The sequence below is a fragment of the Acomys russatus genome, chromosome 4 (assembly GCF_903995435.1).
Source record: "Acomys russatus chromosome 4, mAcoRus1.1, whole genome shotgun sequence".
NCBI classification, from domain to species: domain Eukaryota; kingdom Metazoa; phylum Chordata; class Mammalia; order Rodentia; family Muridae; genus Acomys; species Acomys russatus.
Genome location: NC_067140.1, coordinates 68,073,272 through 68,099,969, shown reverse-complemented (window position 1 = coordinate 68,099,969; position 26,698 = coordinate 68,073,272). Strand labels below are relative to the sequence as shown.

The window sequence follows — 26,698 nt, the reverse complement described above, 5'->3', positions numbered from 1 at the left end:
ATGTTGACCACAAGATCTGCAAGGAAGCTAACACCGGAAACTGATTATTGGAAGGTCTTTTTGGCGGACAGGAATGTGTTCTATGGAACCCCTGTATTCCTGACATAGCCTAAGCAGTTGTTGAACGGACTTTAAATTTCTAACGGAAAATGATTTAACTGGCAGCTATGAAGAACTAGTAAGAATTAGGGCCCAGATTCTGTTTTCAAAATTACTATGTAGCCAGTGAATTCAGTAACACTAGTGTCCCCTCCAGCGTTGCCCTAGAGCAAAACAGGAGCTCCCGGTTCTTAGCCATATTATAATCTACCCGTAAGAAGTCTCCCGCAGAGGGGAGGTTCAGTTTTCCGTGGAGATTTTGACCTGAGCTGTGAGTTTTCAGAAAATAGGAATAGTTCTTGGAGACATAGCATTGGTCTCTGAGTATATTCAAGTTCTTGTTATGATGTTTCAAAGTGACAGTAAAACATTGAGATAAACGTGAGACCTCTGAACTCTGAATTTTGTATCCTGTTTAACAACTTTGCACAATACTTGTTGCTCTGAAGCAAGTACTACTGTCTTCAGACCACAAAAGCTGCACGGGTCTTTGTTTTGTTTTATTTTGTTTTTCTTAATTTTATTTATTTATGTGAGTGTTCTATTTGCATGTATAACAGAAGAAGGCATCAAATCCCATTATAGATGGTCATGAGCCACCATGTGTTTGCTGGGAATTGAACTCAGGACCTCTGGAAGAACAGACAGTGCTCTTAACCGCTGAGCCATCTCTCCAGTCCTTGTTTTTGTTTTTCAGGACAAGATTTCTCCATGTAGCCTTGGCTGTATACTAGGCCAGCCGTGAACTCACAGAGATCCACCTGCCTTTGCCTCCGGGGTGCTGGGATTTGAGGCATGCACCACCATCCCCCCAAAGCTGCTCAGTCTTGTCTCTAAAAAGTAACACACCTGTGATTGTTTTTTAATTTTCATAAATAGGGGGTGGGAGAGACTGCTCAGTGGTCAAGAGCATTGTTTGCTCTTCCAGATATCATAACCATCTATAATGAGATCTGGTGCCCTCTTCTGGTGTGTGGCTATACGTGCAGGCTGAATAATGTATATATAATAAACAAATAAATTGGCGGGGCATGGCTGGAGAGATGGCTCAGAGGTTAAGAGCATTGTCTGCTCTTCCAAAGTTCCTGAGTTCAATTCCCAGCGACCACATGGTAGCCACAACCATCTATAATAAGATGTAGTGCCCTCTTCTGGCTTGCAGGCAGAACACTGTATACATGATAAATAAATAAATAAATCGTTTTTTAAAAAGATGTCTTGACTGGATGTAACAACTGTCGATAAAGCTCTGTTTAGCCAATCAGCTGGGCAGAAGGACAGGAAGTGGAAGGTGGGACTTCCTAGAGAGGGGCTGAGCCAAGATTGACAGTTGAAAAGGAGGAAGAAGATGGTGGCCAGTTGACCGAGGAGCAAAGAAGTCTCTGAGGAGCATAGTGACAAGTGCTTGGGATATATGTATGGTATGAGGTTTAGAGTAGTTTATGTTAGTTTGTGAGTAGATTTGTATCACTTTAGATTCTGCCAGAAGTAGTGCTTGCAGCTTTAAAGTATGTTTCAGTCTCTCTGTGTCAGTTATTGGCTTCCTAGGCCAAACCGATACAATATATTGTAACAAATTGGTACCCAAAGGATTTAGTGTATCCACACCCTTGAAAAAAGATATTTTGTTATAGTTGGTGGGGGAGGGGGGCGAATAGACTGCTATGGTTCCTCTCCAACTTACTATCGCAGAAGGCTCCTGGATCCTTCTTGGCCTTTTCTTGGCTTTTCTTGTTCAGGAAGAAAATCAGAGAGCTGAGACATGCCAGGCTAAGTTACCAACAATGAGAAGGGAAGAAGGAATGAAACTCTTTTCCATAGAGTTGATAACGGCTGAAATTCAGAATTTACAGCTGCGACGTGTTTGCCAGCTCTCTCTGGAAAGGGTCCACCTATGGGAACTAGCAACAACTAAATTCAAAAGAATGGCAGACAGAGCTTCGCTTACTGAAGCATAAATTGGTGCAACTGACCCAAGACTTAGAATATTTTTGTTTACTCTTGAATATTACTTGAAATTTTTGTAGATTTTGACTGGAATTGAATCAAATATTTGTGCAGGGTGGTGGTAGCACACACCCTTAATCTTAACACAATGGAGAAAAAGACAGGTGGATCTCTGTGAGTTCTAGACCAGCCTGTCTCCACAGGATGGGACCTCCCTGCTGATATGTTACTTGCAAAAACAGCCTAGGATTTAACCGACAAATTTTTCCTTAACAGACATGCAAACTGCATGCCTCCCACATTGAAAAGCCTTTGTATGCTGAGTTGAGGTGTCACTGCTCTGGCAGCCAGCTTATCCCCCTAAACGTGAGCTACTTTCACGGGGGACAGATGCAAAAAGACACCGAGGACTTACAGGTGACAAAGTACACGTCAGCTTAGTTAGGTCCCCAAAACTCAAAGGCTAAAATTCATATACTTAAAAGAGTAACCTTAATGCCTTTTCTTTTGCTCAGGACAACTGGCTTGTCTCTAAAATGGGATACATTTTCTCGGGAGACAGCGGCCTAGCCTAGAGCCTAGAGAAGGACATTTAGTTTAAAAGGTGGAAGTGTCCACCCCCTATGGAGAGGAGGGGTGAGACAAAAACACCTGCAACAAATGTAAAAACCCAGGTACAAGATGCCTAGGGTATGCGTAAGTTTAATTAAGGCTTCATGCCTCTTCTTTTGCTCAGTGCAACAGGCTTGTCTCTAAAATGGGATGCATTTCCTTGGGAGATAGGTAGTGGGCTGCCCATACATCAGACGCCATGGAGCCTAGAAAAAGACATTTAGAACTATACAATCTTGTTTTGATTTCAATTAAATAATGATTGTATGTTCTTTGGTAATGGTAATATTATATTTCCTCTTTGAAAGAGGTCAAAATAAAACAGACCTGGATGAAAGGAAGACTGCTAACTTAGTTTATACATGAATTCAAACTACAGAACTAGCCTCGATTGTTCCGTGCATCCTGCACACCTCATGCACTTATAGTTTTAGAACTGTATAATGCCTGTAAGAAAATATATATTTTCAGAACAAAAGTACCTGACACTGATGCTGCATCAGACCCAACAGGATGCATCCTCCAGCATGCTGAGATGCTGACATCCTGCGTTCTTCATGTTCCATCCACAAGAGCTTCGGTTGCTGTTCGTCATCAGAACAGAACATCTCCCAGGACAGCTTTGAAGGAAACTCCTGATTCCAATTGGTCCAGCATTTCAGATTGTCCCACACAGGACTTTTATTAAGCCCTAATTTCTCAACATTTAGAGACTGGACCACTAATGCTATCTCTAGCTTGTTATCCATTTTCCCAGTTTTATTTGGGCCCCTACATAGGTATTATTTGTCCCAAATCAGCCTGAAGAAGCTTTAAAAAGAGAATACCCTCCCATTTCCCTTAAAGGGGGGTTGGGTAAGGTTTTAGGATATGGATGTTTATTTTCATTGGAAATTGGTTATGTTATTATTGGTCTTATTCAGAGAGAGAACAAGATTGTACTCATAGACTTTTCTCTGAGAATATAAAAATATATAGGGATGATAGGACCAATGGTATAGAATATTATATATTGATGTAAAGTAAGTTTATTTTTAATTCATTGTTCTATTCAATTTTATCACAAGAATATACATCCTAGGTTCAATAGATAGATAAGGTAAAACATTTAGATAAGGTCTTCAAAAACTTCAGAGACCTATAGAATATGGCATTTAAAGAAATTTTTATTGTTTTGAAGATTCTTTGAAAATGAGACAGGTTGACCCCTGGCAACACCCAGCCTGCCTCAAAGAAGGTAATGAGCATCGACGAACCTCTTTATGGAGATGGCTTCAGATGTGGCAAACCAGCCAATGGGCAAAAATGTCCTTGTTTTCTGCCACAGACAGAATTCTGCCTGAAATGGGCAAGCTTGGTGCAGGTAGAGTTGACAGCCAAACTCTGCAAAGACGGGGTAAGCAAGTCCTCAGTAGTCCCTACTTCACAAATGTCTGTCAGATATACTGGACAGAAGACTGAAGATGATGCTCCAACGTGTTAGAAAGTTTTGGATGACTGTTCAGGCAGGTGTCTCTGTCATTTTTTTTCATCTTGGAAGCTGCTAACCTGCACTTCCTATTTACTTAGCTAATTGATGTTATTCCTTCTCAGGTCTCTGATGGGGTTGAAGACAGCGAAACATTATGAGCATAACATGAATATAACGGCTGTTCTGTGGTTCTTGTGTGTGCATATTGTATATTGCTGTAATAATATAAATGTATAGGTAAAAGGTCTTTTTTTATTATTAGGCTAAAAAGGGGAATTGTGGAGGAACGTCTTGAGTGGATGTAACAACTGCCAATAAAGCGCTGTTTAGCCAGAAGGACAGGAAGTGGAAGGCAGGACTTCCTGGAGAGGGGGGAAGAGCCAAGATTGACAGTTGAAAAGGAGGAAGAAGATGGTGGCCAGTTGACCGAGGAGCAAAGAAGTCTCTGAGGAGCATAGTGACAAGTGCTTGGGATATATGTATGGTATGAGGTTTAGAGTAGTTTATGTTAGTTTGTGAGTAGATTTGTATCACTTTAGATTCTGCCAGAAGTAGTGCTTGCAGCTTTAAAGTATGTTTCAGTCTCTCTGTGTCAGTTATTGGCTTCCTAGGCCAAACCGATACAATTTATTTTAACAGAGAGACTCCTAGTAACCACGTGGTAGCCCACAACCATCTATAATAAGATCTGGTGCCCTCTTCTGGTTTGCAGGCAGAACACTGTACACACAATAAATAAATACATCTTTTTTAAAAAGATAAATAATAAAATGTTTGATCCTTTCATTGTAACTGCAAATTACAACCTGCCAATAAGAGAAACTGGCTGAGAAAAATACTTTGCTTGCTTAAACGTTGTTAATTTATAACAAGTTACTTAGGCACAAAAGATGTGGGCTCTTGGGAATAACTTGTTTTTCACCTGTAATACGTAAATCATTTAATCATGTAAGGGTATTGGGGAACATACTTTTTTTTTTAACATATACTCATTTTAATCATTCACTTGAAGAAAAATAGAATGTAAAACTGGGTGTGATGGTGCATACCTTTAATCCCAGCACTTGGAGTCAGAGGCAGGCAGAAAATGTGAGTTCAAGGCCAGCCTGGTCTACAAAGTGAGTCAAGGACAGCCAAGGCTATAGAGAAGCCTTGTCTCAGAAAAAAAAAAATTGTAACCACATTATAATTTCTATATTGCTTGAAAGATTTTGCTGGAACATATGAACTTTTGCTGGAATATGTAAGCTGTAGGGGGGGTGGGAAATAAAGTTGTTGGAGCCTTACTTCATCTACCAAGTGTGTGTGGTGTGTGTGTGTGCACACATTTGTATGTATGTGTTTCCCCTGAAAATAAAAAGACAACTTGTCTGAACTATCAGGAAGATCCCTGTGTACATGTTCTCCTGACTCCACACCTCCTCCTTCAGAGCTAGACATGTAGAAGCCGGACTTTGACGATGTCTATGGAGTGTTTATGTTTAGAAGCCCACACAGCAAGATGTCATAAGGATTTACCGATATATTTTTCTTACTGAATTTACATCCTTTTGAATTTTTAAAAAATATTTATTTATTTTATGTATATGAGAGTTCTACTTGTATGTACATCTACATGCCAGAAGAAGGCATCAGATCTCATTATAGATGGTTGTGAGCCACCATTGTGGTTGCTGGGAATTGAACTCAGGACCTTTGGAAGAGAAGACAGTACCCTTAACCTCTGAGCCATCCCTCCAGCCCTGAGATTTTAAGAAACTCAAGGAAAGAAGATTCTCACAAATATATTTGGCTTTCTTATGGAGTTTTATTTTTGTTTGTGATATTGTGCTGGAAATCAAACCCAAGGTCCTAATCACCCACAGTAACACTAAGCTACAAGCCTGACCCTACATTGTCATTTGATGTGTGAAAAAATAACTCAGGCTGTGAAGACAGCTTAGCCGGTAAAGAAGGCGCTTACCCCCAAGCTTGACAAGCTGAGTTCTAGCTGTGACCCATGGTGGAAGCTCAGAGCTGCCCCTTTCAAGTATTCTTCTCACCTCCATCCATGTGCTTAGGCATGCATACACTACATAAAAATAAATGTCAACAAAACAATAATTCACTACACATAAGGCAAGAAAATGCCAGCATCAAAACTTACAAATGAGCTGGGCGTGGTGACACACGCCTTTAATCCAAGCACTCGGGAGGCAGAGGCTGCCGGATCTCTGTGAGTCCAGGACAGCCAGGACTACAAGAGAAACCCTGTCCCAAAAGCAAAACAACAACAATAACAAAAAAAAGAAAGAAAGAAAGAAAGAAAGAAAGAAAACTTACAAATGGATGGGAGGGACTTGGAAGAAACTCCAGACACAATAGAATAGTATTTTTTTGTAATTATTTTTATGTCATGTATATGACTATTTGCCTGCAGGCATGTATGTGTACCATGTGTGTGCCTGGTCCTCTTGGAGGCCAGTAAAGGGTGTGAGATTACCTGGAAGTGGATTTACAGAGGATTATAAACTGCCATGTGGGTGCTGGGAACTGAACTGTGATCCTTCGCAAGAGCAGCCAGTGCTCCTAACCACTGAGCCAGCCCTCCAGCCCTATACTTGTACTCTGGAGCAGTAACTTCCTTCACAGAGCATTAAAAACAGCAGTAGCAGCAACTCAGTGGCAAATCCTGAATGTAAACATATAGTGCAAACAGCCCTCGGTGTCTCTTATGATGTTGGGGAGCATGTTAAGGCCTTGTACAGTCAGGCAAGTACTCTACCACTATATAACCCAGGCTCCCACGTTTTTCTTAAAATGTACTCACATGGATAACATATGATTAGAAGGGGGTGGGAGCTGAAAGTATAAAAGTGGTTTTTAATCATTATAAAATCAAATTTTTATATGATAAAGCATTGTATGGTAGTGGGACAGTTTTCCTCTTTTGTGCTGCATAAAATAATGATACGTCATATAAATTGACATAACTCTGGGGCTGGAGAGATGGCTCAGAGGCTGCTCCTCCAAAGATGCTGAGTTTAATTCCTAGCAACCGCATGGTGCTTACAACCATCTATAATGAGATCTGGTGGCCTCTTCTGGCAGGCAGGATACTGTACAAATAATAAAAAGAAATAAAGCTTAAAAAAAAAAAAAAAGCCGGGTGGTGGTGGCACACGCCTTTAATCCCAGCACTTGGGAGGCAGAGGCAGGTGGATTGCTGTGAGTTCAAGGCCAGCCTGGTCTACAAAGTGAGTCCAGGATGGCCAAGGCTACACAGAGAAACTCTGTCTCGAAAAACCAAAAAAAAAAAAAAAAAAAAAAAAAAAAACCCTGTCTCAAAAAACAAAAAAAAAAAAAAAAAAAAAAAAAAGCACGGGCCGCTCTTCCAGAGGTCCCAGTATCCATGACTCAACTCACAACTATCTTAGCTCCTGTCCCAGGGGATCCAATGCTGCCTTCTGGACTCCAAGGGCACCAGGCAAGCAAATCGTATCCAGACGTGCATGGGGACAAAACATTCATACACATAAAATACATTTTAAAAAGTCAAATTTGCTTCGAGGCCAGCCTGGTCTACAACACAAGTCCAGGACAGCCATGGCTACATAGAGAAACCCTGCCTCGAAAAACAAAACAAGAAGCAAATTTTCCAGCCTAGTCTGCCAAGCAAACAAGCAAGCTCCAGTACAGCCAGGAAACATGAGAGACCCTATCTCAAAAACAAAACAAAACAACAACAAAAACCTTGAACATAACTTAAATCCAATAAAACAGACACTTCTAATATATATGCCAGAGGGAACGAATAGAATAGGGGAAACTGACATTTGGAGTTAGAATGGCCCAGAGTATTTTAGATTCGAGGAAATAAATGAATCTTCCATTCCTTGAGTAGGATAAAAAAGTCCATATCTCATCACATCTAGACACATGGTAAAAAAAGCTGAGGAATCGGGCCCGGCGTGGTGGGGCACACCTCTAATCCCAGCACTTGGGAGGCAGAGGCAGGTGGATCGCTGTGAGTTCGGGGCCAGCCTGGTCTACAAAGCGAGTCTAGGACAGCCAAGGCTACACAGAGAGACCCTGTCTCGAAAAAACATTAAAAAAAAAAAAAAGCTGAGGAATCCTACAACCCAAGACAAGATATTAAAAGCAACTAGAGCCAGGCTTGATGCCAGGGCCTTATAATCCCAGTACTCAGAAGCTATGGCATCAAACTATGAGTGCAAGGTTGACCTGGACAACAGAGTTGAAGGCAAGTCTCAAAAACGCATGGAGACTCTTAACAAGCTAAGCTGAGCTGTAGCTCAATGATAAGAGTTTTTATGCAATTTTCTGCCTATATCTCTAAGACAGGAAAATAAAAAACAAGACAAACTAAAGGGAAATGATATAAACAAAAAAAAGACATGTGTGATTAATATTGTCCTATGTAAAATATTCCTTTTTTCCCTTTTGTGTCAGCCTCCGTAGATGGTCCAAGCTGACTTTAAATTCCAGGCCTTCTCACCTACACCTACCTATGTCCTGGAATTAATCTGTAAACTACTCTGATCAGCTACAACAATCCTTTTAACTTTCTGAAACTGTATAAACCTTATTAGTTAAAAACAAAAAAACAAGGGCTGGAGAGATGGCTCAGAGGTAAGAGCACTGTCTGCTCTTCCAAAGGTCCTGAATTCAATTCCCAGCAACTAACTATATGGTGCCTCACAACCATCTATAAGGAGATCTGGCGCCCTCTCCTGGCAGGCAGGCACATATGATGGCAGGACGTTGTATACATAATAAATAAACTTTAAAAAAAAAAAAAAAAATTGATTTCTAAAACAAAAACAAAAACTTGTGAGCCAGATGTGGTGGCCCACACTTGCAATCCCAGCATTCGGGAGGCAGAGACAGGGTGATGTCTGTGAGTTCAAAGCCAGCCTGGTCTACAAACTGAGTCCAGGACAGCTATGACTACAAGAGAAACTCTGTCTCGAGAAAAACAAACAAAAACTTGCAAATAAATAAAAACACCACACACCAAAAGTCCTTATAACCAACGAACTTCTATAAAGTTAGAAGAGGCATTCGAAACGGCTGTAGAGTTTCACGTTCAATTTTTATACTTTCATTATCAAATATAGTTTATCTACCATCAAAACAAAAACATTAGAAATAGAAAAAAATAGCTTTATATTCTTTTGTAACTGGTGCCTACTACCTGCATTCAGCTCTTCTCCATCCTTATAATCAATAGGAAAAATACAGCAGCACAGGAATATGAAAAAAAAAATATATATATATATATACATATATATAAAACGCTCCACCTGTAGCAGCTGGCATTTTCACGGATGGGTACCGATTTTAGTTTAGTTTTGTTTTGTTTTTTATTTTTTGAGACAGGGTTTCTCTGTGTAGTTTTGGCTGTCCTGGACTCACTTTGTAGACCAGGCTGGCCTCAAGCTCACATCGATCCGCCTGGGATTGAAGGCGTGCGCCACCACGCCCTGCGAGTACCGATTTTAAAATGAGGTTGTTGGTGCTTAGGATGTATATAGCTCAATAAGCGTTTTGTCTAGGCCCTGGGTTTATCCCAGCCTAAAATTAAGATGAAAATTAATTTTACTAGTATCTTCAGTTAGGAAAATAAAGGGCACCAGGCATAACAGGAAATAAATTAGGTGGCACTTATGGGATATGTACCTTGAGAGATAGTAATACTTTGAGATTCTTTTGCAGAAGCGGTCACGATAAGGTTTTTTTAATCTTTAGGGAGGGACGTTCAGAGCGACGCACACAGTGAAGTGACAGGAAAACTGGGAGTGTTAATTTTATGGTGGCCTCTTTATTACACGATATTTTGCGGCAAATTTCACTTACGCAGGAATAAAAGGAAAGCGCTCAGTAATACTTGAAGCAGCTATATTCCCTGGCTTCAAGCGGGCGCCGCACACATCTTAGTCTGCATGTGACTTCCATTTCCCTGGCGCGGAAACATCCTCGGATGGAAACGGAAGCCTAGGCTCCGCCACAAACGAGCTATTTCGACAGCTTAGGCCGACCCCACGATCTTCCACGCCTCCCACGCTAGTACGCCGCAGCCCCGCCTCTGTGTACGCGGCGGGGCGGGACTTGCGCGGACTACGGATACGATTGGTCCCGGAGGAGAGGTGGGTGGGTCAGCGTGGTGACGTCACGAACCTCGCGCAGGGGAAGAGCGCGCGCCTAGGACGCGGCGGCATTAGACGGTTGCGGGTGCGGTGGGTAGGTTGTCGTCCGCTCTGAGTCTTCGCTACCGCTTCTGCACCGTGAGTCAAGGGACCTTAGCGGCAAACCTCGCTCCTGACAGTCTCTATCATCAAGTCGTCGCAACTCCGCCACCATGTTCGAGGCACGCCTGATCCAGGGTTCCATCCTGAAGAAGGTGCTGGAGGCTCTCAAAGATCTCATCAACGAGGCCTGCTGGGACATCAGCTCGGGCGGCGTGAACCTGCAGAGCATGGACTCGTCGCACGTCTCCTTGGTGCAGCTCACCCTTCGCTCCGAAGGCTTCGACACGTACCGCTGCGACCGCAACCTGGCCATGGGCGTGAACCTAACTAGGTGAGCGGGTGGCGGGAGCTGGGCCCCAGCCCTCCCGCTTCGGCTCTTGGCGGGGCTTCGGCCCCTGTTTCTCATTGGCTGACGTGGTCATTCGCGCCTTCTGATTGGACTGTGGTGCCGGGGGCGGAGCCCATCGAAGCGCGGGGTTCCGAAAAGCCCGCGATGATGGCCGCGCGTCCCCATAGTTTCCGCGCCAAAGCCACAAAGCCGTAGTCGGCGGGAAAATGTCTGCTTCGGAGCTCTGCTCATTAAATGCCTGCAGCTTTAAGCTGCACACCCTGGGCCTGGCTGGTTTTAGCTGCCTAATAAACGTTCTAGTGACGATGTGGTACTGTCAACTTAGAGACGATCTCACTGCGCCATCATAAGTTTGTGGGGAAATTTATCAGTTTGCTACAGCTACCTGTAGCAAAGTGGCATCTGTTTACATATTTTCAAAGGCTATGTGTGACTTGATTTTCCTTCAAATACATGGGTTAGTGTCACCTGTATACATTTTAAAGGATTTATGAGCAGGCTAGAGGTGATAGGGCACATACCAGTACCCTGGAAGCCAAGGACACCCTACTCAAAAAGATGTTGTCCTTTAGAATGTCGATTTTAAAGATCACGGGCCGGGTGTGGTGGTGCACGCCTTTAATCCCAGCACTTGGGAAGCAGAGGCAGGCAGATCTGTGTGAGTTCAGGGCCAGCCTAGTCCACAAAGTGAGTTCAGGACAGCCAAAGCTACACGGAGAGACCCTGTCTCGAAAAACCAAAATAAAAAAATAAATATCACATATACTGGATAATTTACTTCAACATCCCCTGCCCCAGGGCTTTCGGACACCCCTGGCCTCCAACTGTGTGAGTGTGGATGGTAACATCTTGTAATTGTCTTTAAGAATGTAGGTATGAAGCTGGTCGTGGTGGCACACACCTTTAATCCCAGCAGGTAGAGGCAGGCAGATAGCTGTGAGTTCAAGGCCAGCCTAGTCCACAAAGCGAATCTAGGACAGCCAGAGCTGTTACACAGAAACCCTGTCTTGAAAAAAGCAAAACAAAAAGAATGTAAGTGTTAAGGACATGGTGTTGATAAGCTCTGTGTCTTGTTTTCTAGCATGTCCAAAATACTAAAATGTGCTGGTAATGAAGACATCATTACGTTAAGGGCTGAAGATAACGCTGATACCTTAGCGCTAGTATTCGAAGCACCAAGTAAGTTACACCTTTAAAACTCACTTGTTACAGAAAGCAAAGTGCACTGTTTGTGTTTCTCTAATTAAGAATACTGACAGAATTGTGGTGGTAAAGTTTATACAATAGTTATGAGCATGTGCTGCAGTGTAACATTTGCTTTCTTTTGGTAGATCAAGAGAAAGTTTCAGACTATGAAATGAAGTTAATGGACTTGGATGTTGAGCAACTTGGAATCCCAGTGAGTATCTTGTTTCCGATGGAATATTTTACCAAGCTAGGATACTAGCTGAAGCATGTTCTAAAGTGGGTTTGGTATTTGCAATGAGTGGCACATTACCATTTCACTAAGCTACAACAGTCTAGAGTTAATTGAGTTTTAAGGATATCAGAAGTCTTGAGACTGTCACCTCAACACTGACGTTAACTTTTGGGTTTACAGGAACAGGAGTACAGCTGTGTGGTAAAGATGCCTTCTGGTGAATTTGCACGCATATGCCGAGACCTTAGCCATATTGGAGATGCTGTGGTGATATCCTGTGCGAAGGATGGGGTGAAGTTTTCTGCAAGTGGAGAGCTTGGAAATGGAAACATTAAGTTGTCACAAACAAGTAACGTTGATAAAGAGGAGGAAGCTGTAAGTAATAAGAGGTGTTGTCCACTTAACAGTGTCTGGAAAGGGTATGAGCCAGCCCTCCAGCCATAGGTGTTTTTCTTCTTCTTCTTCTTCTTTTCTTTTCTTCTTCTTTTTTTTTTTTTTTTTTTTTTTTTTTTTTTTTTTTTTCTCTCTCTCTCTCCCCTTTGAGATGGAGTCTTGAGTAGATCTGGGCTAGTGCTTTGAACTCTGCCTCATATATGCTTTTACATATGGGGTTGGAAAGCTAGATGCCCAGCCTTTTGCCTCTTAGAAGTGACTCTGGACAAGTAAGTGAGGATTAGCAAGTGAACAGAAGAAAAGTGTTGGGGTCGTTTAGATCTTCTGGTTGCTTTATGTGCTGCAGGGTTAACTGATTTGGTGTGCAAAAGCAGGCTGGGGAAGTTAACCTGCAGTTTAGACCAGGTTACAGGTAACGGGGCTCTATAGATAAGAGTGCCCACAGTATCAAAGGAAATAGAATTAATGTAGCATGGGGAAAGTTTGACATTTATGTGCCCAGAAGAACCCAGGCGTGGTGGCTCAATCACTTAACCCTAGTTCTTAACCCTAATCCTGCTATAGCAGGAGGATTCTAAATTTAAAGTCTACCTGGCTACTTAGAAGAAATCTCAAAAATGGAGAAGGAGTTGGGAAGGCAAAGAAAAATGCCTGGTGAGCCCTTACTCAAGCAGAAAACACTAGGCCTCCTCAAAGTGTTGCCAGACAGCCTGAACACCAAACCCTAAATTGCACACAAAAGTTTGAACTAAGTAAGATTTTTAGGGTTAAATATAGTGACATTTGGAGTGCTTACCACCAAGTATTTATGCTACGTATAAGGTATTAAACTTTATTGTCCTCTGCATGAATTTAAAATAAATGAAGGCACAACTAAAGATTAGAACATAGACATACGCACAACTCAGAAAGTTCTTTGGTTTGGTATTTTGAGACAAGTTTTTCTGTATAACTGTATTAGCTGTCCTGGAACTCGCTTTGTAGACCAGGCTAGCCTCAAACTTGCAGAGATCCGCCTGTCTCGGCTTCCTGAGTTCTAGGATTAAAGATGTGTGCTACCACACCCAGACAAGGGCTGTTTTTTGGGGGGTTGGTGGGGCCTAATTCAAGATAGGGTTTCTCTGTGGTCTTGGATATTCTGGAACTCCCTTTGTAGACCAGGCTGCAGATCCACTTGCCTCTGCCTACCGGGTGCTAGAATTAAAGACATATGCCACTAAGGCTGTTTTTAAGTTTTATTTATTATGTATACAAAGCTCTGCCTGCATATACATCTGCAGGCCAGAGAAGGGCATCAGATCACATTATAGATGGTTGTGAGCCACCTTGTGGTTGCTGGGAATTGAACTCATGACCTCTGGAAGAACAGTCAGTGCTCTTAACCACTGAGCCATCTCTCCAGCCCCCAAAGGCTGGTTCTTAACCTTTATCTGTCTACTAAATTATTTCTACTTCCCTGTCTATTTCAGCTGTATTAGAGTCTTAAGACATTTAATCCATAAGTATTTTGCTTTTGTCTGAAGTATAGGCTTTACCACAAAAAAGAAAACTAAGACATTTTCCAGTATCCACATGTTCCTTATTTGAAACTGAATTGGGACATTAATGACATTGATACTCAAATGAAAATTAGTCAACATGTCCCTTAGCTTGCATTCAACCTGTTGGTTCTTTTAAAATTTATTTTTAGAAGTGGTTGTGTGTCAATGTGAGGCTATGGAAGTCAGAAAAGGGTGTCAGATCCCTTGGAACTGGAGTGGGTGGAATTGGTTATGAGCTGCTGGATGTGGATGCTGGGACCCAAGCGAGTCCTCTAGGAGAGCATCAAGTGCCCTTAACCACTGAGCCAGCTCTCCAGCCCTAGGTACTTGCAGGGGTAGGGGCTGGACATTGACAAGTCAAGGACTTACCTGGTTAGCTGCCACTCCATGGTTTTCCTTCTCTTCATACATTCTTTGGAAGAGTTCTTTGTCTTAGTTGCTTGGGATATGGTTCTACAGTATTGACTAAATATGTTTCTTTTCCTTAGTCTTAAAGGTTTTCATCAAACCCTCCAAAGTAATAACTAAAGGCTTTTGTTTTGTGGTATATATCATGAACTAATAATAGTGAGTTTCTTGATATTGTCTATAATGAGCCTGTTTTCTCCTCCAGATAACCATAGAGATGAATGAGCCAGTTCAGCTGACTTTTGCGCTGAGGTATCTGAACTTTTTCACAAAAGCCACTCCACTGTCTCCTACAGTAACACTCAGTATGTCTGCAGATGTACCCCTTGGTAAGATAGTAAACTTGACAATTGCTTTTTAGTGTGGTATTTATAGTACTACTCAGTAATGAACTTCCTGTCTTTCAGTTGTAGAGTATAAGATTGCTGACATGGGACACTTAAAGTACTATTTGGCTCCGAAGATTGAAGATGAAGAAGGATCTTAGGCACTGCTAGAAACTGAGAAAACTAAGCTTCTGAGAGAACAGCTTCTGAGAGAACTGCTTCTGAGATGCCAGCATGGCCTGAAGTCTTTTCTGTCACCAACTTTGTACCTGGGTACCTAATGTAGATATCTGATGTAAATAACCTACTTTTTTTCTCTGCATTCTCCACAGTTTGCTTGAATAAACTCCAAAGTAAAAACTGGTTTTGTTAACAAATATTTCTGCCTTTAAAATACTGGTGATTTTTATAAAGGATCTTTACTCTAAATGCAGTTTTAAGAAATATTTTTCAATTTAATAAAGTTAACTGAATTTGAAAAACCATAGCCTTGGTACCATGACTACTAAACTCAGTGAAAGTTACCTTTTATGTAAATGTGGTTTTCTTCTATTTTAAGGCAGCCTGAAGTTAATAACATTATGGAGATGGTAATAAAGATGTTCAGTCTGTGTGATTAGGTTATACAAATAATTTCTAGTAGCCTTGTTTGTAGTATAGCTTTTTAAAAAATACAACTATAATCCCAGGGCAGGGCAAGGGGCAGGGGAAGTACTTCCTAGCCAACCAGGACTACAGAGACCACCATCTCAAATAAGAGGCTTACATTTTATGGACACTTGATCCAAGCGAGAAGGATTTTAAAGCTGGGTATGGTGGCGCACACCTTTATTCCCAGCACTCAGAAGGTAGAGGCAGGCAGGTCTACAAAGGGAGTCCAGGACAGCCAGGGCTACACAGAGAAACCCTGTCTGGAAAAACCATTTTAAAAGGGTAGGGGAGGGGTATTAAAAGGGCACTAGGGTCTTTTTGTTTTGAGGCAGGGTTTCTCTGTGTGGTAGCCCTGGCTGACTTGCTTGGACTCAATTTGTAGACCAGACTGGCCTTAAACTCAAATCTTGTCTCTGCCTCCCAAGTGCTGGGATTTAAAGGCCTATAGAATTCAGAAGACAGTTTATAGGAATTGGTATGCACCTACAACGTGTTCCAGAAATTAAAGTTCTTCAGGCTTGGGTGACAAGCACCTTCAACCAATAAGCATTACTCATATAAATTATCCCATCCTCCCTCTTCAGTTTTTATGTGTGTGATTTTGCAGGTATGGCTGGGTGTGTGGAAAACCTGAGTTGGTATGGAGAACCATTTTTTGTGTTTGCCTTATTAAGGCAGGATCTCCCCAGGGCTAGTAGAGCAAGTCTATGTTCTCTGCTTCCCAGGCAGGATTTACTGGTTGGCTACACTACTTTCAAAGGCCCCAAGTTAGTTAGTCCGCTGTATTATTGTGTTTGGGCGTTTGTAAAGAGTACGGCTTTTACTGCTCTAGGAGGTTGTTGGTTAGCTCATACCGAGTTGCTACTACTATTCAATGTTTTGTGCCAACAAGTAGGGGAGGGAACTGGCTGCAAGTATGGCCCACTTACAGAACTCAGGTGATAGGAATGCTTTTTCAAGACTGGACACTAGTCCATAAAGATACTGGTACGTAAGACTACCTGAACAGTGTCTGTTAAAAAAAAAAAAAGAACTTGGGGCTAAGAGAGCTAATTAGTGGGTGCAGACCACTGTCAGTGTAGAGCTGCCTAGGGCAGGAGAAGATAATTGGGTGGTATCCCTTGTCCACCCCTCCAGGTTTTGGGGACTCCACTGTGCACAGACTTGGCCATGGAGTCAGGGCTGGGGCTTTTTTTTTTTTCTTTTTTCTTTTTTTTTTCTTTTTTGGTCGAGACAGGCTTTTCCCACCTGCCTCTGCCTCCTGAGTACTGGAATTAAAAGCGTGCACCACCACGCCTGGTTTGGAACCGTATTTTAAGTCTTGCTGTAATTACATGCCTATTCACCAGGTGGCTGGTCCGGGTCACCAACACAAAATCAACCGGCTGGCTTTCCCTTTAGTCTCAACAATCGGGACTCAGAAGCAGGCAGCCCTCTAGTTCGAGACCAGCCTGGTCAGTATAGTGAGTCCCAAGACAGCTACATAAAGAAACCCTACCTGAAAATAAAACAGCAATGGAATGCTCTAGCCTTGCGTCCTGAAAGCGGGTGTCGCTGACGTGTTTCCTGGTGGCGTCATTTCCGGTGTGCCTCTCTGGCACACCACTTCCGGCGGAGTAGCGTTTGGACCGTTTGGTGTTGAGCGCTCCTAACGGAGGACGGGGCGCGTAGCGCGGGCAGGGGGCGGGAACGCGCTCCCGGAAGCCGGCCGCGAGCCTCCACCCGCCACCGAGGCTACTCCCGGGAGCCAGCCAGTGTTACGTTCGCGTGGGTCCTGACCGTGGGTGACGCCGGCGGGAGGCTGTCCACAGCGCCACGCGCAGGTGCTTGGGGTCCGGAGAGGGTGGGAGGAGGCTGCAGTGGGGCCGGTAAAAAGCGCAGTAAAAACTTGGGCTGTCATTTTTTTTTTTTTTTTTTTTTTTTTTTTAGTTGTCGTTTACGACCTGATAACTCCACTCTAGAATTCCTTGCTAAGAGAAACACAAATTTTCTTCGCTCGCATTCCGCAAAACTTTTGTTTTGATGCGAGATTATAAATGGCAAAACACTTTACCGTAACTGTGATACAAATCGGGCTTAATGCCTCAAAAACTCCCATTTCTTGGTAGCTTGAACTTTCAGGTTTGAGGAATTAAACATGTTATGGGATGGCAACACCAAAAACCTATTACTTAACGCTTGATCTAACACTTTTAGAAATGAAAATAGATTAGCGTTGCTCCTTTTTAATACTTGGCTTCTCAACTAGGATGTGATGAACAGAGGCAGCGACATTTTTGCCACCAGTTTTTCCATGCTAGTTACTTTAAGTCCCCTGCAATAGCAGTGTCTGACACCTCACCAAGATCCAATAACTACCACAGGCCGTTATGGAGATGATGTGCAAAATACACCAGTGAAGGCCAGACTATTGAAGTAGTTTTCTTCGTAAATGTGGGCCATTGCATTTAGAGCCCAAATGCCTTTCCAATTAAAATGGCTGTTGAAATAGTTTTCTTCTTAAAGGTGGGCCTTTGCATTTAGACTTCAAATACCTTTCCAATTAAAATAGTTTGTTTTGTTTATATAATTTTATGACATCATGAAGAGTCGACACTTTTCGGTTGTGGTAGGAGAGAGCATCTTGTCTGACTGTGTTGCCCAGACTGGCCTCTCAAGCAGCCGTTACTGCAGCCCCCTTCTGAACTACTGAGCTCACACGTCAAGTTTTTACATTTGAAGCGTCATTGTTTTGAAATTTTACCGACTCTCAAGTAATCCAGTAGTTACGATTTCCTTACTGCTGTCTGCTTTGAATAGTTTGAGTAAAACAGACTTCTAAATCCGTTTTTTCAGGCGCTACATGATGTGGAAAGTAAAACCACTTGTCTCATGCTTGGGATGGGAGCAGAGAGGCAGGTGGCTCTGAAGTGTCTGGTGTGGTATTGCTAGCCAGTAAGTTACCCACATCGATAAGATTTTGCTGATCACTTGGACTTAGGCTGATATCACATCTAGAAGTAGACAAAGTGCTGATGTGAGTGTGGACCATTCCTTATCCTCCCTCTTTTGTAAGAAACAAACAAACGAAAAAGCTGCTAGAATAAATGCTCCTGAGAAAAGTGAAGGGGCAGGCAATACTCTGAGAGAGGGGTTGAAAATGTAAAGTTGGATTCAAGCCTTCACTCACCCCCGTGTGACTCTAGAAAATTAAGAAGGAAGAAACACTGGTGGAAAAGTAAACAGGCTCTGATTCTTTGTAAAATGCCTTTGGTGTCTTTTTGTGAAGTCAAGCCGGATACATAAGCATGCTTAGTATGTCCAAGAAGTATCGGATCATTATAAGAGCAGGGAGGCCTAAGCTGTCATGTGTGGCATGTGTGTCGTGTGTAACGGCAGCCCAGAACTCCAGCACAGGCTAGATGTCGACCCTTCCTATAATGTACTATTATTGCTATGGACAATAAGTCTTTCCCTTTCAGACTAGCTGTGTCACCGGGTAATGATGCCGTCTCGTACCAACTTGGCAACTGGAATCCCCAGTAGTAAAGTAAAATATTCAAGGCTTTCCAGCACAGATGATGGCTACATTGACCTTCAGGTAACACAATCAATTAAAAAAAAAAAAAAAAAAGCTTCGTATCTCTAATCTGGACCAGCAAGGAGCAAGACAATTTCCAAGACCTTTTGAGCCCCAGCTTCGAGAAGGGATCTTGGCAAGGCAGTTTCAAACAGTTCCAGGGTTATCCAGTTCCGGTTTCAGTTGATGTGCCAAAGCCGCGGAGCTACAGAAAATGTCTTCTTTCCTGACATCATGAGATGCAGTTAGTTGCAGATACTCTATGGCAAACAGAAAGTGAAACAAGTAAATTGGTGACCTCTCCTGGCCATCACCTGTTAAGCAGAATAGCACCTCCTTTTCCCCACTCTCCCTTCGGCTAGAATAGTACGGGTGGTCTTAAACCAAGGATGAAGTAGCAAGCAGGAGTCCTTTCCTACCCCCTCCCCCCCCGAGACAAGGTTTCTTTGTATAGTCTTGGTGGCTGTCCTGAACTCAATTTGTAGACCAAGCTAGCCTTGTATTCCCAGAGTTCCACCTGCCTTTGCCTCCCAAGTGCTGGGATTACAGGTGTGTACCACTGAGCCCAGCTGAGTCCCTTCTTTTAAATATAAACAAATCAATTATTTGCACTTATTTAAAGAACAGTAGATTTGGGGTGCTTCCAAATGCTTAACAGCAGACTCAGCAATGATCCAAACCTTAGAAGGTTTGTTTCTAAATCTTTTTTTTAAAATGTTTTTTATTGGCTGGGCTTGGTGGTGCACGTCTTTAATCCCAGCACTTGGGAGGCAGAGGCAGGAGGATCTCTGTGAGTTCAAGGCCAGCCTGGTCTACAAAGTGAGTCTAGGACAGCCAAGGCTACACAGAGAAACCCTGTCTCAAAAAGACCAAGAAAAAAAAAAATTTTATTAGTATATATTATTTGTCCTTAATGTGGTTTTTTAAAAGATTTATGTATTTATTTATTTTATGTATATGAGTGGTCTATTTGCATGTATACTTGCACACCAAAGAGGGCATCAGATCACATTATAGGTAGTTGTGAGCCACCATGTGCTTGCTGGGAATTGAACTCAGGACCTCTGGAAGAGCAGACAATGCTCTTACTTAATCTCTGAGCCATCTCTCCAGCCCCATAATAATGGGTTTATTGTGGCATTTTCATACATGTTCACAATGTATTTCGGGTCTTAATCTGTCTCTGAATCTTAACCCTGAGCTGAATTTACTCAAGTATCATGCAGTGCTTTGGGAAGGCTGAGATTTGAGCTTGAGGGTGGCTCAGCAGTTAAGAGCAGTTGCAGACTGCTGTGAGTCACCATTCAACTCAGGACATCTGGAAGGCAAGGGCTTTGACCTTGGAGCCATCTCTCTGGCCTACAAGTACTGTGCTTGCAGAAGACATAAGTTTGGTTCCCAGCAACCACATCAGGTGGCTCACACTGCCTGTGACTCCAGCTCTTAGAGGATCCAATTCCTCTGGCTTGCATAGGCATCTGTCCTCACATGTACATCCCACACACAAACACATAGGTAAACATAAAATGAATCTTTAAGAAGAAAATCTGAAATTCTGTTTCTAAACTCTTGACTGACTATATGTTAAGTCATCTTCATTTTCACATCTGTAGAGCATGGTGCTCCCTCTGAAATCCCCACAAGATTAGTGCAAGCTTCATGCATATGCTCTTAGTAAATACATGTCCAACAGCTAAGTGACAAAGCCATTTTAGAGGCGTTTCCTTGTTTGTAATGAGGGGCCTATGGAATAACAGGCGCTTCACCTGCTCATAGTCCTGCTTTGTGTCCCAGAGCTATGCTGATTGGTGGACATACTGAGGCAAGTGAAAAACTTTGGTATTTAATTACCCTCCTTGCTTGGACATACTTAATGCCTGATAATTTTCCATTCTTTCGTGGGGGGAGGCTGCTATTTTCATAATGTTTTTCATCATTTTTGTTTTTTTTTTCACTCTTCCAGTTTAAGAAAAGTCCTCCTAAAATCCCTTATAAGGCCATTGCACTTGCCACCGTGCTGTTTTTGATTGGAACCTTCCTCATAATCATAGGCTCTCTCCTGCTATCCGGCTACATCAGCAAAGGGGTAAGTTAACGGGCGTGTGAAGATGTGCCGTGGGTGTTTCAGATGGGAGCCAGAGCGCTGCTTCTAAGTTCCAGAAGTACAGTGGATGCCACCAGGAGAAAAACAATAACCACTTATAATGTGTTCTCTGATAATAAGGCATGGTTTTTGTTTCTCATTTTTTCCTTCTTTGAGCAAATGTCTCCATAATTCTTACAAACTGGATGCTTGTAAGTAGGAAAACATAGCTTCTGAGGTAGTTTAGAATAATGCAGCTGTGCCTGGCTTTGGGCTTCTACCCTAGTGCACGGCTGTAGCGAGAGTAACATGCCATCGTCGTAGCTTCAGAGCAGCGTGGACGTGCTGATGAGTGTTTGGGGAGAAGCAGTAAGTCCTGAGTGTGTGGCCACTGCTCCTTAGAATTGAGTTCCTTTTTTCCCATTGGTTTGTTAAGAGTTCTATTGAGTTTCAGTATTCAAAACCTAAGTGGTGCTTGGTACTTGCCTTGGGTTGTGTTTATGTATTCTGTGTCTTAAGTTATTCTAAACAGGCCAGGCATAGTGGCGCAGCACTCAGGAGGCAGAGGCAGGTGGATCTCTGTGAGTTTGAGGCCAGCCTAGTCTACAGAGTGAGTCCAGGACGGCCAAAGCTACACAGAGAAGCCCTGTCTTGAAAAACTAGATAGATAGATAGATAGATAGATAGATAGATAGATAGATAGATAGATAGATGATAGATAGATGATAGATAGATAGATAGATAGATGATAGATAGATAGATAGATAGATAGATAATTATCCTAAACAAATACTCTAATTATAACACAGGTTCATTTTTCTCTCTCACACTCTAGGAAAAAATGTAGTTTTTTGTGGTGTTTTACCAGTTTCAAAAAACAAAAATTAAGCCAGGTGGTGGTGGCACATGCCTTTAATCCCAGCACTTGAGAGGCAGAGGCAGGCGGATCGTTGTGAGTTCAAAGCCAGCCTAGTCTACAAAGTAAGTCTAGGACAGCCAGGGCTATTACACAGAGAAACTCTGTCTTGAGAAGAAAAAGAAAAAATTAAGCATCCAGAGTTAAATAAAATTGTGGCACATACCTTTCAGAGAACTGTTACATGCCATTACAGCTTAAGTAATATTTGGGCTTTTGTTTGTTTATTTTATAATTTTTTAAAGATTTATTTATTTACTTATACGGTATTCTCCCTGCGTGTACACCTGCAGTCCTGAAGAGGGCACCAGATCTCATTATAGATGGTTATGGGAATTGAACTCAGGACCTTTGGAAGAATAGACAGTGCTCTTAACCTCTGAGCCATCTCTCTAGCCCTGTTTGTTTGTTTTTTAAGACAAGGTCTCTATATAGCTTTGGCTGTTCTAGATTTACTATATAGACCAGGCCAGCCTTGAACTTAGATATCCTCCTGCCTCTGCCTCTTCCTCCAGAGTGCTGGGACTAAAGGTGTGTGTCACCATACGCCACTGCAGCTTAAGTAACATTAACAAGTACTTTGAGAGACAGGACAAAGAGTCTAGTATGTTTATAACCCAGAACTTGAAAAGTGCCTTAAGGACCTGAGTTCTGGTTCTTGGCAACCACATAAAAAGCCAGATGTGAACTGAGTGCGGTGGCACACGCCTGTAATCCCAGCACTTGGGAGGCAGAGGCAGGCGGTTCGCTGTGAGTTCGAGGCCAGCCTGGTCTACAAAGTGAGTCCAGGACAGCCAAGGCTACACAGAGAAACCCTGTCTCGAAAAATCAAAAAAATAGGCCAGATGTGTTGGCATGCATCTCCAGCCCCAGCACTGCAGGGTAGAGACAGACAGATCCCCAAAGATGGCTGGCCAAGCCATTCTAGGCAAACTGGTGTGCTCCAGGTTCAGTGAGAGATGAGAGACTCTCTCTCAAAAACTAAGGTTGAAGAGATAGAAAGATGGCTTCACCATTAAGAGCCTATACTACTCTTGCAGAGGTGTTGTTAAGTTCTTACTAAAATTTAAGTTGGGTGGTTCACAACTGCCTGTAACTCCAGCTCTAGGGGGATTTGAAGCTTCTGGCCTCTTTAAGCACCTTTACTTAGGGACACGTGCACAACATAGCTAAAGGTAAATAACAGGGCTGAAGGGGTAGCTGTGTGGTTAAAAGCACTGGCTGCGCTCTCAGGGGATTGGGTTCAATTCCCAGCAGCCATGTGACTGCTCAGAACTGTCTATAACTCCAGTTCCAGGGCATCCATCTGTGGGCACATTTGTGGTGAACAGACATATAGGCAAAGCATATGTCTTTTCAGTTATTAATTTGAGGCTCACAGTTCCAGGAGGTAGTAACGTCTATGACTGTGGTCTCAGGTGAGTCTTTAGACTTTGAAACTGTTGAGACTGTGAAAGACTATAGGGACTTTTGAAGTTGGACTAATACATTTTTGCTATAACACTGTAGGAACCAAGGAGTGCAGTGTGCTTTGTGTGAGAACAGCCTTCATAGGCTCATATATTTAAGGGATGGGTCTACAATTGGTGGACAGTTTAGGAAGGATTAGAAGGATCGGCTCTGTTTGTCTCTGCCTTATGCTTGTGGATCAGATATAAGCTCTCAGTTACTGCTCCAGTGCCCTGCCGATTTCCCCACCATGATGGTCAGGAACTCTGGCCCTCGGACTCTGTAAGCAAGACTCCAATAAACTCTTCTTAGTTTGGGTTTTTTTTTTTTTTTTTTTTTGGTTTTTTGAGACAGGGTTTCTCTGTGTAGCTTTGGCTATCCTGGACTCACTTTGTAGACCAGGCTGGCCTCGAACTCACAGTGATCCGCCTGCCTCTGCCTCCCGAGTGCTGGGATTAAAGGCATGCGCCACCACGCCCGGCTTCTTAGTTTGGGTTTTTAAACAGGGTTTCTCTGTGTAGCTTTGGCTATCCTGGACTCACTTTGTAGACCAGGCTATCCTCTAACTCACATTGATCCACCTGCCTCTGCCTCCCCGGTACTGAGATTACAGGCGTGCGCCACCACACCCAGCTTCCAATAAACTCTTTCTTCTATAAATTGCCTTGGTCTTGATTTCTCTTCACAATAGAAAAATGACCAAGACATAACCACACATATATATTTAAAATAATTGTTTAAATAAATAAGGTGGAAGACTGGGTGTGGTGGCACATCCCTTTAATCTCAGCACTTGGGAGGCAGAGGCAGTCTGTGAGTTTGAAGCCAGCCTGTTCTACAAAGCCAGTCTAGGACAACCAAGGTTCAAGCCTACACAGAGAAACCCTGTCTTGAAAAAAAAAAGAAAAGGAGCCGGGCATGGTGGCGCACACCTTTAATCCCAGCACTCGGGAGGCAGAGGCAGGTGGATCGCTGTGAGTTCGAGGCCAGCCTGGTCTACAAAGTGAGTCCAGGATGGCCAAGGCTACACAGAGAAACCCTGTCTCGAAAAAACCAAAAAAAAAAGAAAAGGAAAGGTGTTTGAAGTCAATCTCTGGCACACATACACACATCTGCGTGTGTACTATAGACACAAATGGTACCTACCCACCAAACACACAGGTGTGTGTACACACACACACACACACACACACACACACACACACAGCTTGAAAGAGAGAAGAAAATAAGCCTAATGTCTAGATAAAAATACTTTTTTGTTATTTGAATTTATTGCTTAATTTGTAATCAGGAAGAACTTGGGAGCATAGTGCTTGCCTCACATGCCCAAGGTCTCTTAATTTGGTCCCCAACACTGAAAGATAAGGGAGAAAAGGAGGTGCACACAGTGTTGCACATCTAAAATCCCAGCACTCAGGGAGGCAGAAGCTGGTGCATCTCAGTGAGTTCGAGGCCAGCCTGGCTTACAAAGGGAGTCCAGGACAGCCAAGGCTACACAGAGAAACCCTGTCTTGAAAAAACAAAACAAAAAGCAAAACAAAAGAAAAAAGAGCAGGGGACAATTTGTGATCAGAAAGAAGAGATTATGGTCTAACTTGTATGATACTAACGTTTTCCTTCTGCCAGCAGGGGGCAGACCGAGCTGTTCCTGTCCTCATCATTGGCATTTTGGTGTTCCTGCCAGGATTTTACCATTTGCGCATCGCCTACTACGCATCCAAAGGCTACCGGGGTTACTCCTATGATGACATTCCAGACTTTGATGACTAGCGTTCACCTCAGCCTAGAACAGTACAGTGCATCCACGTTAAGACAGCAAGCGGAAACTATGGCTAAAGGCTGAGGAAGTCTACACTTTGCAGATGTTTAGCAGAACAGTGGCCAGATTGTATGGTCCTTTTCCAGAATGCTCATGCTGTATAATTAGCTAATTAGGACATGTTATGTCTTCATCTCCTGGCCCTGGCAAAGCTTGACAAGTTTTTCCACATGAGTATGCATCATGTAAGAATGGTGAAGCTAATTGTCTGGGAAGGCAGATTATTCTATAGTGGAAAGCGTTACCCTCTTTAGAGGTGAACCTTTCTTTTGCCTTCATTGTCTGCTTGTCTTTGTAACATAATGGAAAATGTATTATGTCTACTTTCTTATTACTAAGTAATTTATTTTAAAACGTATCTTATCTCTCACATTCCCCTCTACCTTCACTTCCTGATAAAATTAAAATGTTTCTCTTATCTCTCTCACACGGCCTTCACTTCCTGGTCAAACCAAATATCTGTGGGTACATCTGTAATAGACTTTTTTTCTCCTTTTTTCTTTTTGGTTTTTTGAGACAGGGTTTTTCTGTGTAGCCCTGGCTCTCCTGGAGTCACTTTGTAGACCAGGCTGGTCTCGAACTCTCAGTGACTCACCTGCCTCTGCCTCCCAAGTGCTGGGGCAACTTTAATTTCAAAACCACAAACTAGGTGTAGTGGCACATGCCTTGATCCCAGCACTTGGGAGGCAGAGGCAGGTGGGTCTCTGAGTTCAAGGCCAGCCTGGTCTACATATGGAGTTTTAGGGCATACAGGGCTACCTAGTGGGGCCCTGTCTCAAAAAAAAAAAAAAAAGAAAAGAAAAGAAAAGAAAAAACTGAGCTTCCTCTGGTTTTCCATAGCTTGCCCACCACAAAACTCAGGTGAGTCTATCCTTCGTAGATCAAGAGATTATGTGAATCATACCCTAAGGACTAGACTTTGGCTTAGTGAAACTGTAGATAGTGTATTTAAGAGTCTATACCCCTCTGCTGGCACCTGGTACTATGATATCATTCTGCGAAAGATTACGAGACTTGGCCAAGAGCCCTGCAAATGTGTTAACTCAAATCTGGTTTTCACCTTGCAAAAAATGACATTAAAGAATCGTAATTCAAAAAGAAAAAAAAAAAGAATCATAATTCAGATTCTAGACTTAAAAACACTTTAACTTTAGGCATATTTTACAAAAGCATCGTACTGATTTGGTGTGTTTAATCCCAGTACCCTGTTTTTAGGTTAGCTGGCTTTATGAGTCGTACTCTGCTTCTTATTCAGTTTTTTCCTCTGAGGTTTTGGACTTGGGCAGCCAAAAGTCTAGCTGTGTGATCAGCTACGGCTTGGAAGGCAGTGAATAGGGAAGTTTTGGGAGAAAGATAGCTTGGATGTGTTGAAACTAGATGTCTGTTTACCACCCAAGGAGAGCT

The 26,698-nt window shown here is 42.7% G+C and overlaps 2 protein-coding genes across 5 annotated transcripts; both read left to right on the top strand.

Annotated features, from left to right (window-relative positions):
* Window positions 1-10,369: 10,369 nt before the first annotated feature.
* Pcna (proliferating cell nuclear antigen) lies at window positions 10,370-15,180 on the top strand. The gene is made up of 6 exons (XM_051144678.1): window positions 10,370-10,711; window positions 11,811-11,908; window positions 12,061-12,128; window positions 12,330-12,524; window positions 14,697-14,820; window positions 14,899-15,180. The coding sequence occupies exons 1-6, from the start codon at window positions 10,491-10,493 to the stop codon at window positions 14,976-14,978; spliced, it is 786 nt and encodes a 261-aa protein (XP_051000635.1). The 5' UTR covers window positions 10,370-10,490; the 3' UTR covers window positions 14,979-15,180.
* Window positions 15,181-17,066: 1,886 nt separating this feature from the next.
* Tmem230 (transmembrane protein 230) lies at window positions 17,067-25,649 on the top strand. Of its 4 annotated transcripts, none has more exons than XM_051144674.1 (5): window positions 17,067-17,291; window positions 18,304-18,402; window positions 18,930-19,048; window positions 20,991-21,113; window positions 25,102-25,649. In XM_051144674.1, exons 3-5 carry the CDS (start codon window positions 18,950-18,952, stop codon window positions 25,243-25,245), a joined length of 366 nt encoding a protein of 121 aa, XP_051000631.1. In that variant the 5' UTR covers window positions 17,067-17,291; window positions 18,304-18,402; window positions 18,930-18,949; the 3' UTR covers window positions 25,246-25,649. The 4 variants fall into 4 exon arrangements, with proteins under 4 accessions (XP_051000631.1, XP_051000632.1, XP_051000634.1 ...); XM_051144677.1 differs by having other exon boundaries at window positions 17,072-17,291; window positions 25,105-25,649; XM_051144675.1 differs by lacking the exon at window positions 18,304-18,402.
* Window positions 25,650-26,698: the final 1,049 nt, after the last annotated feature.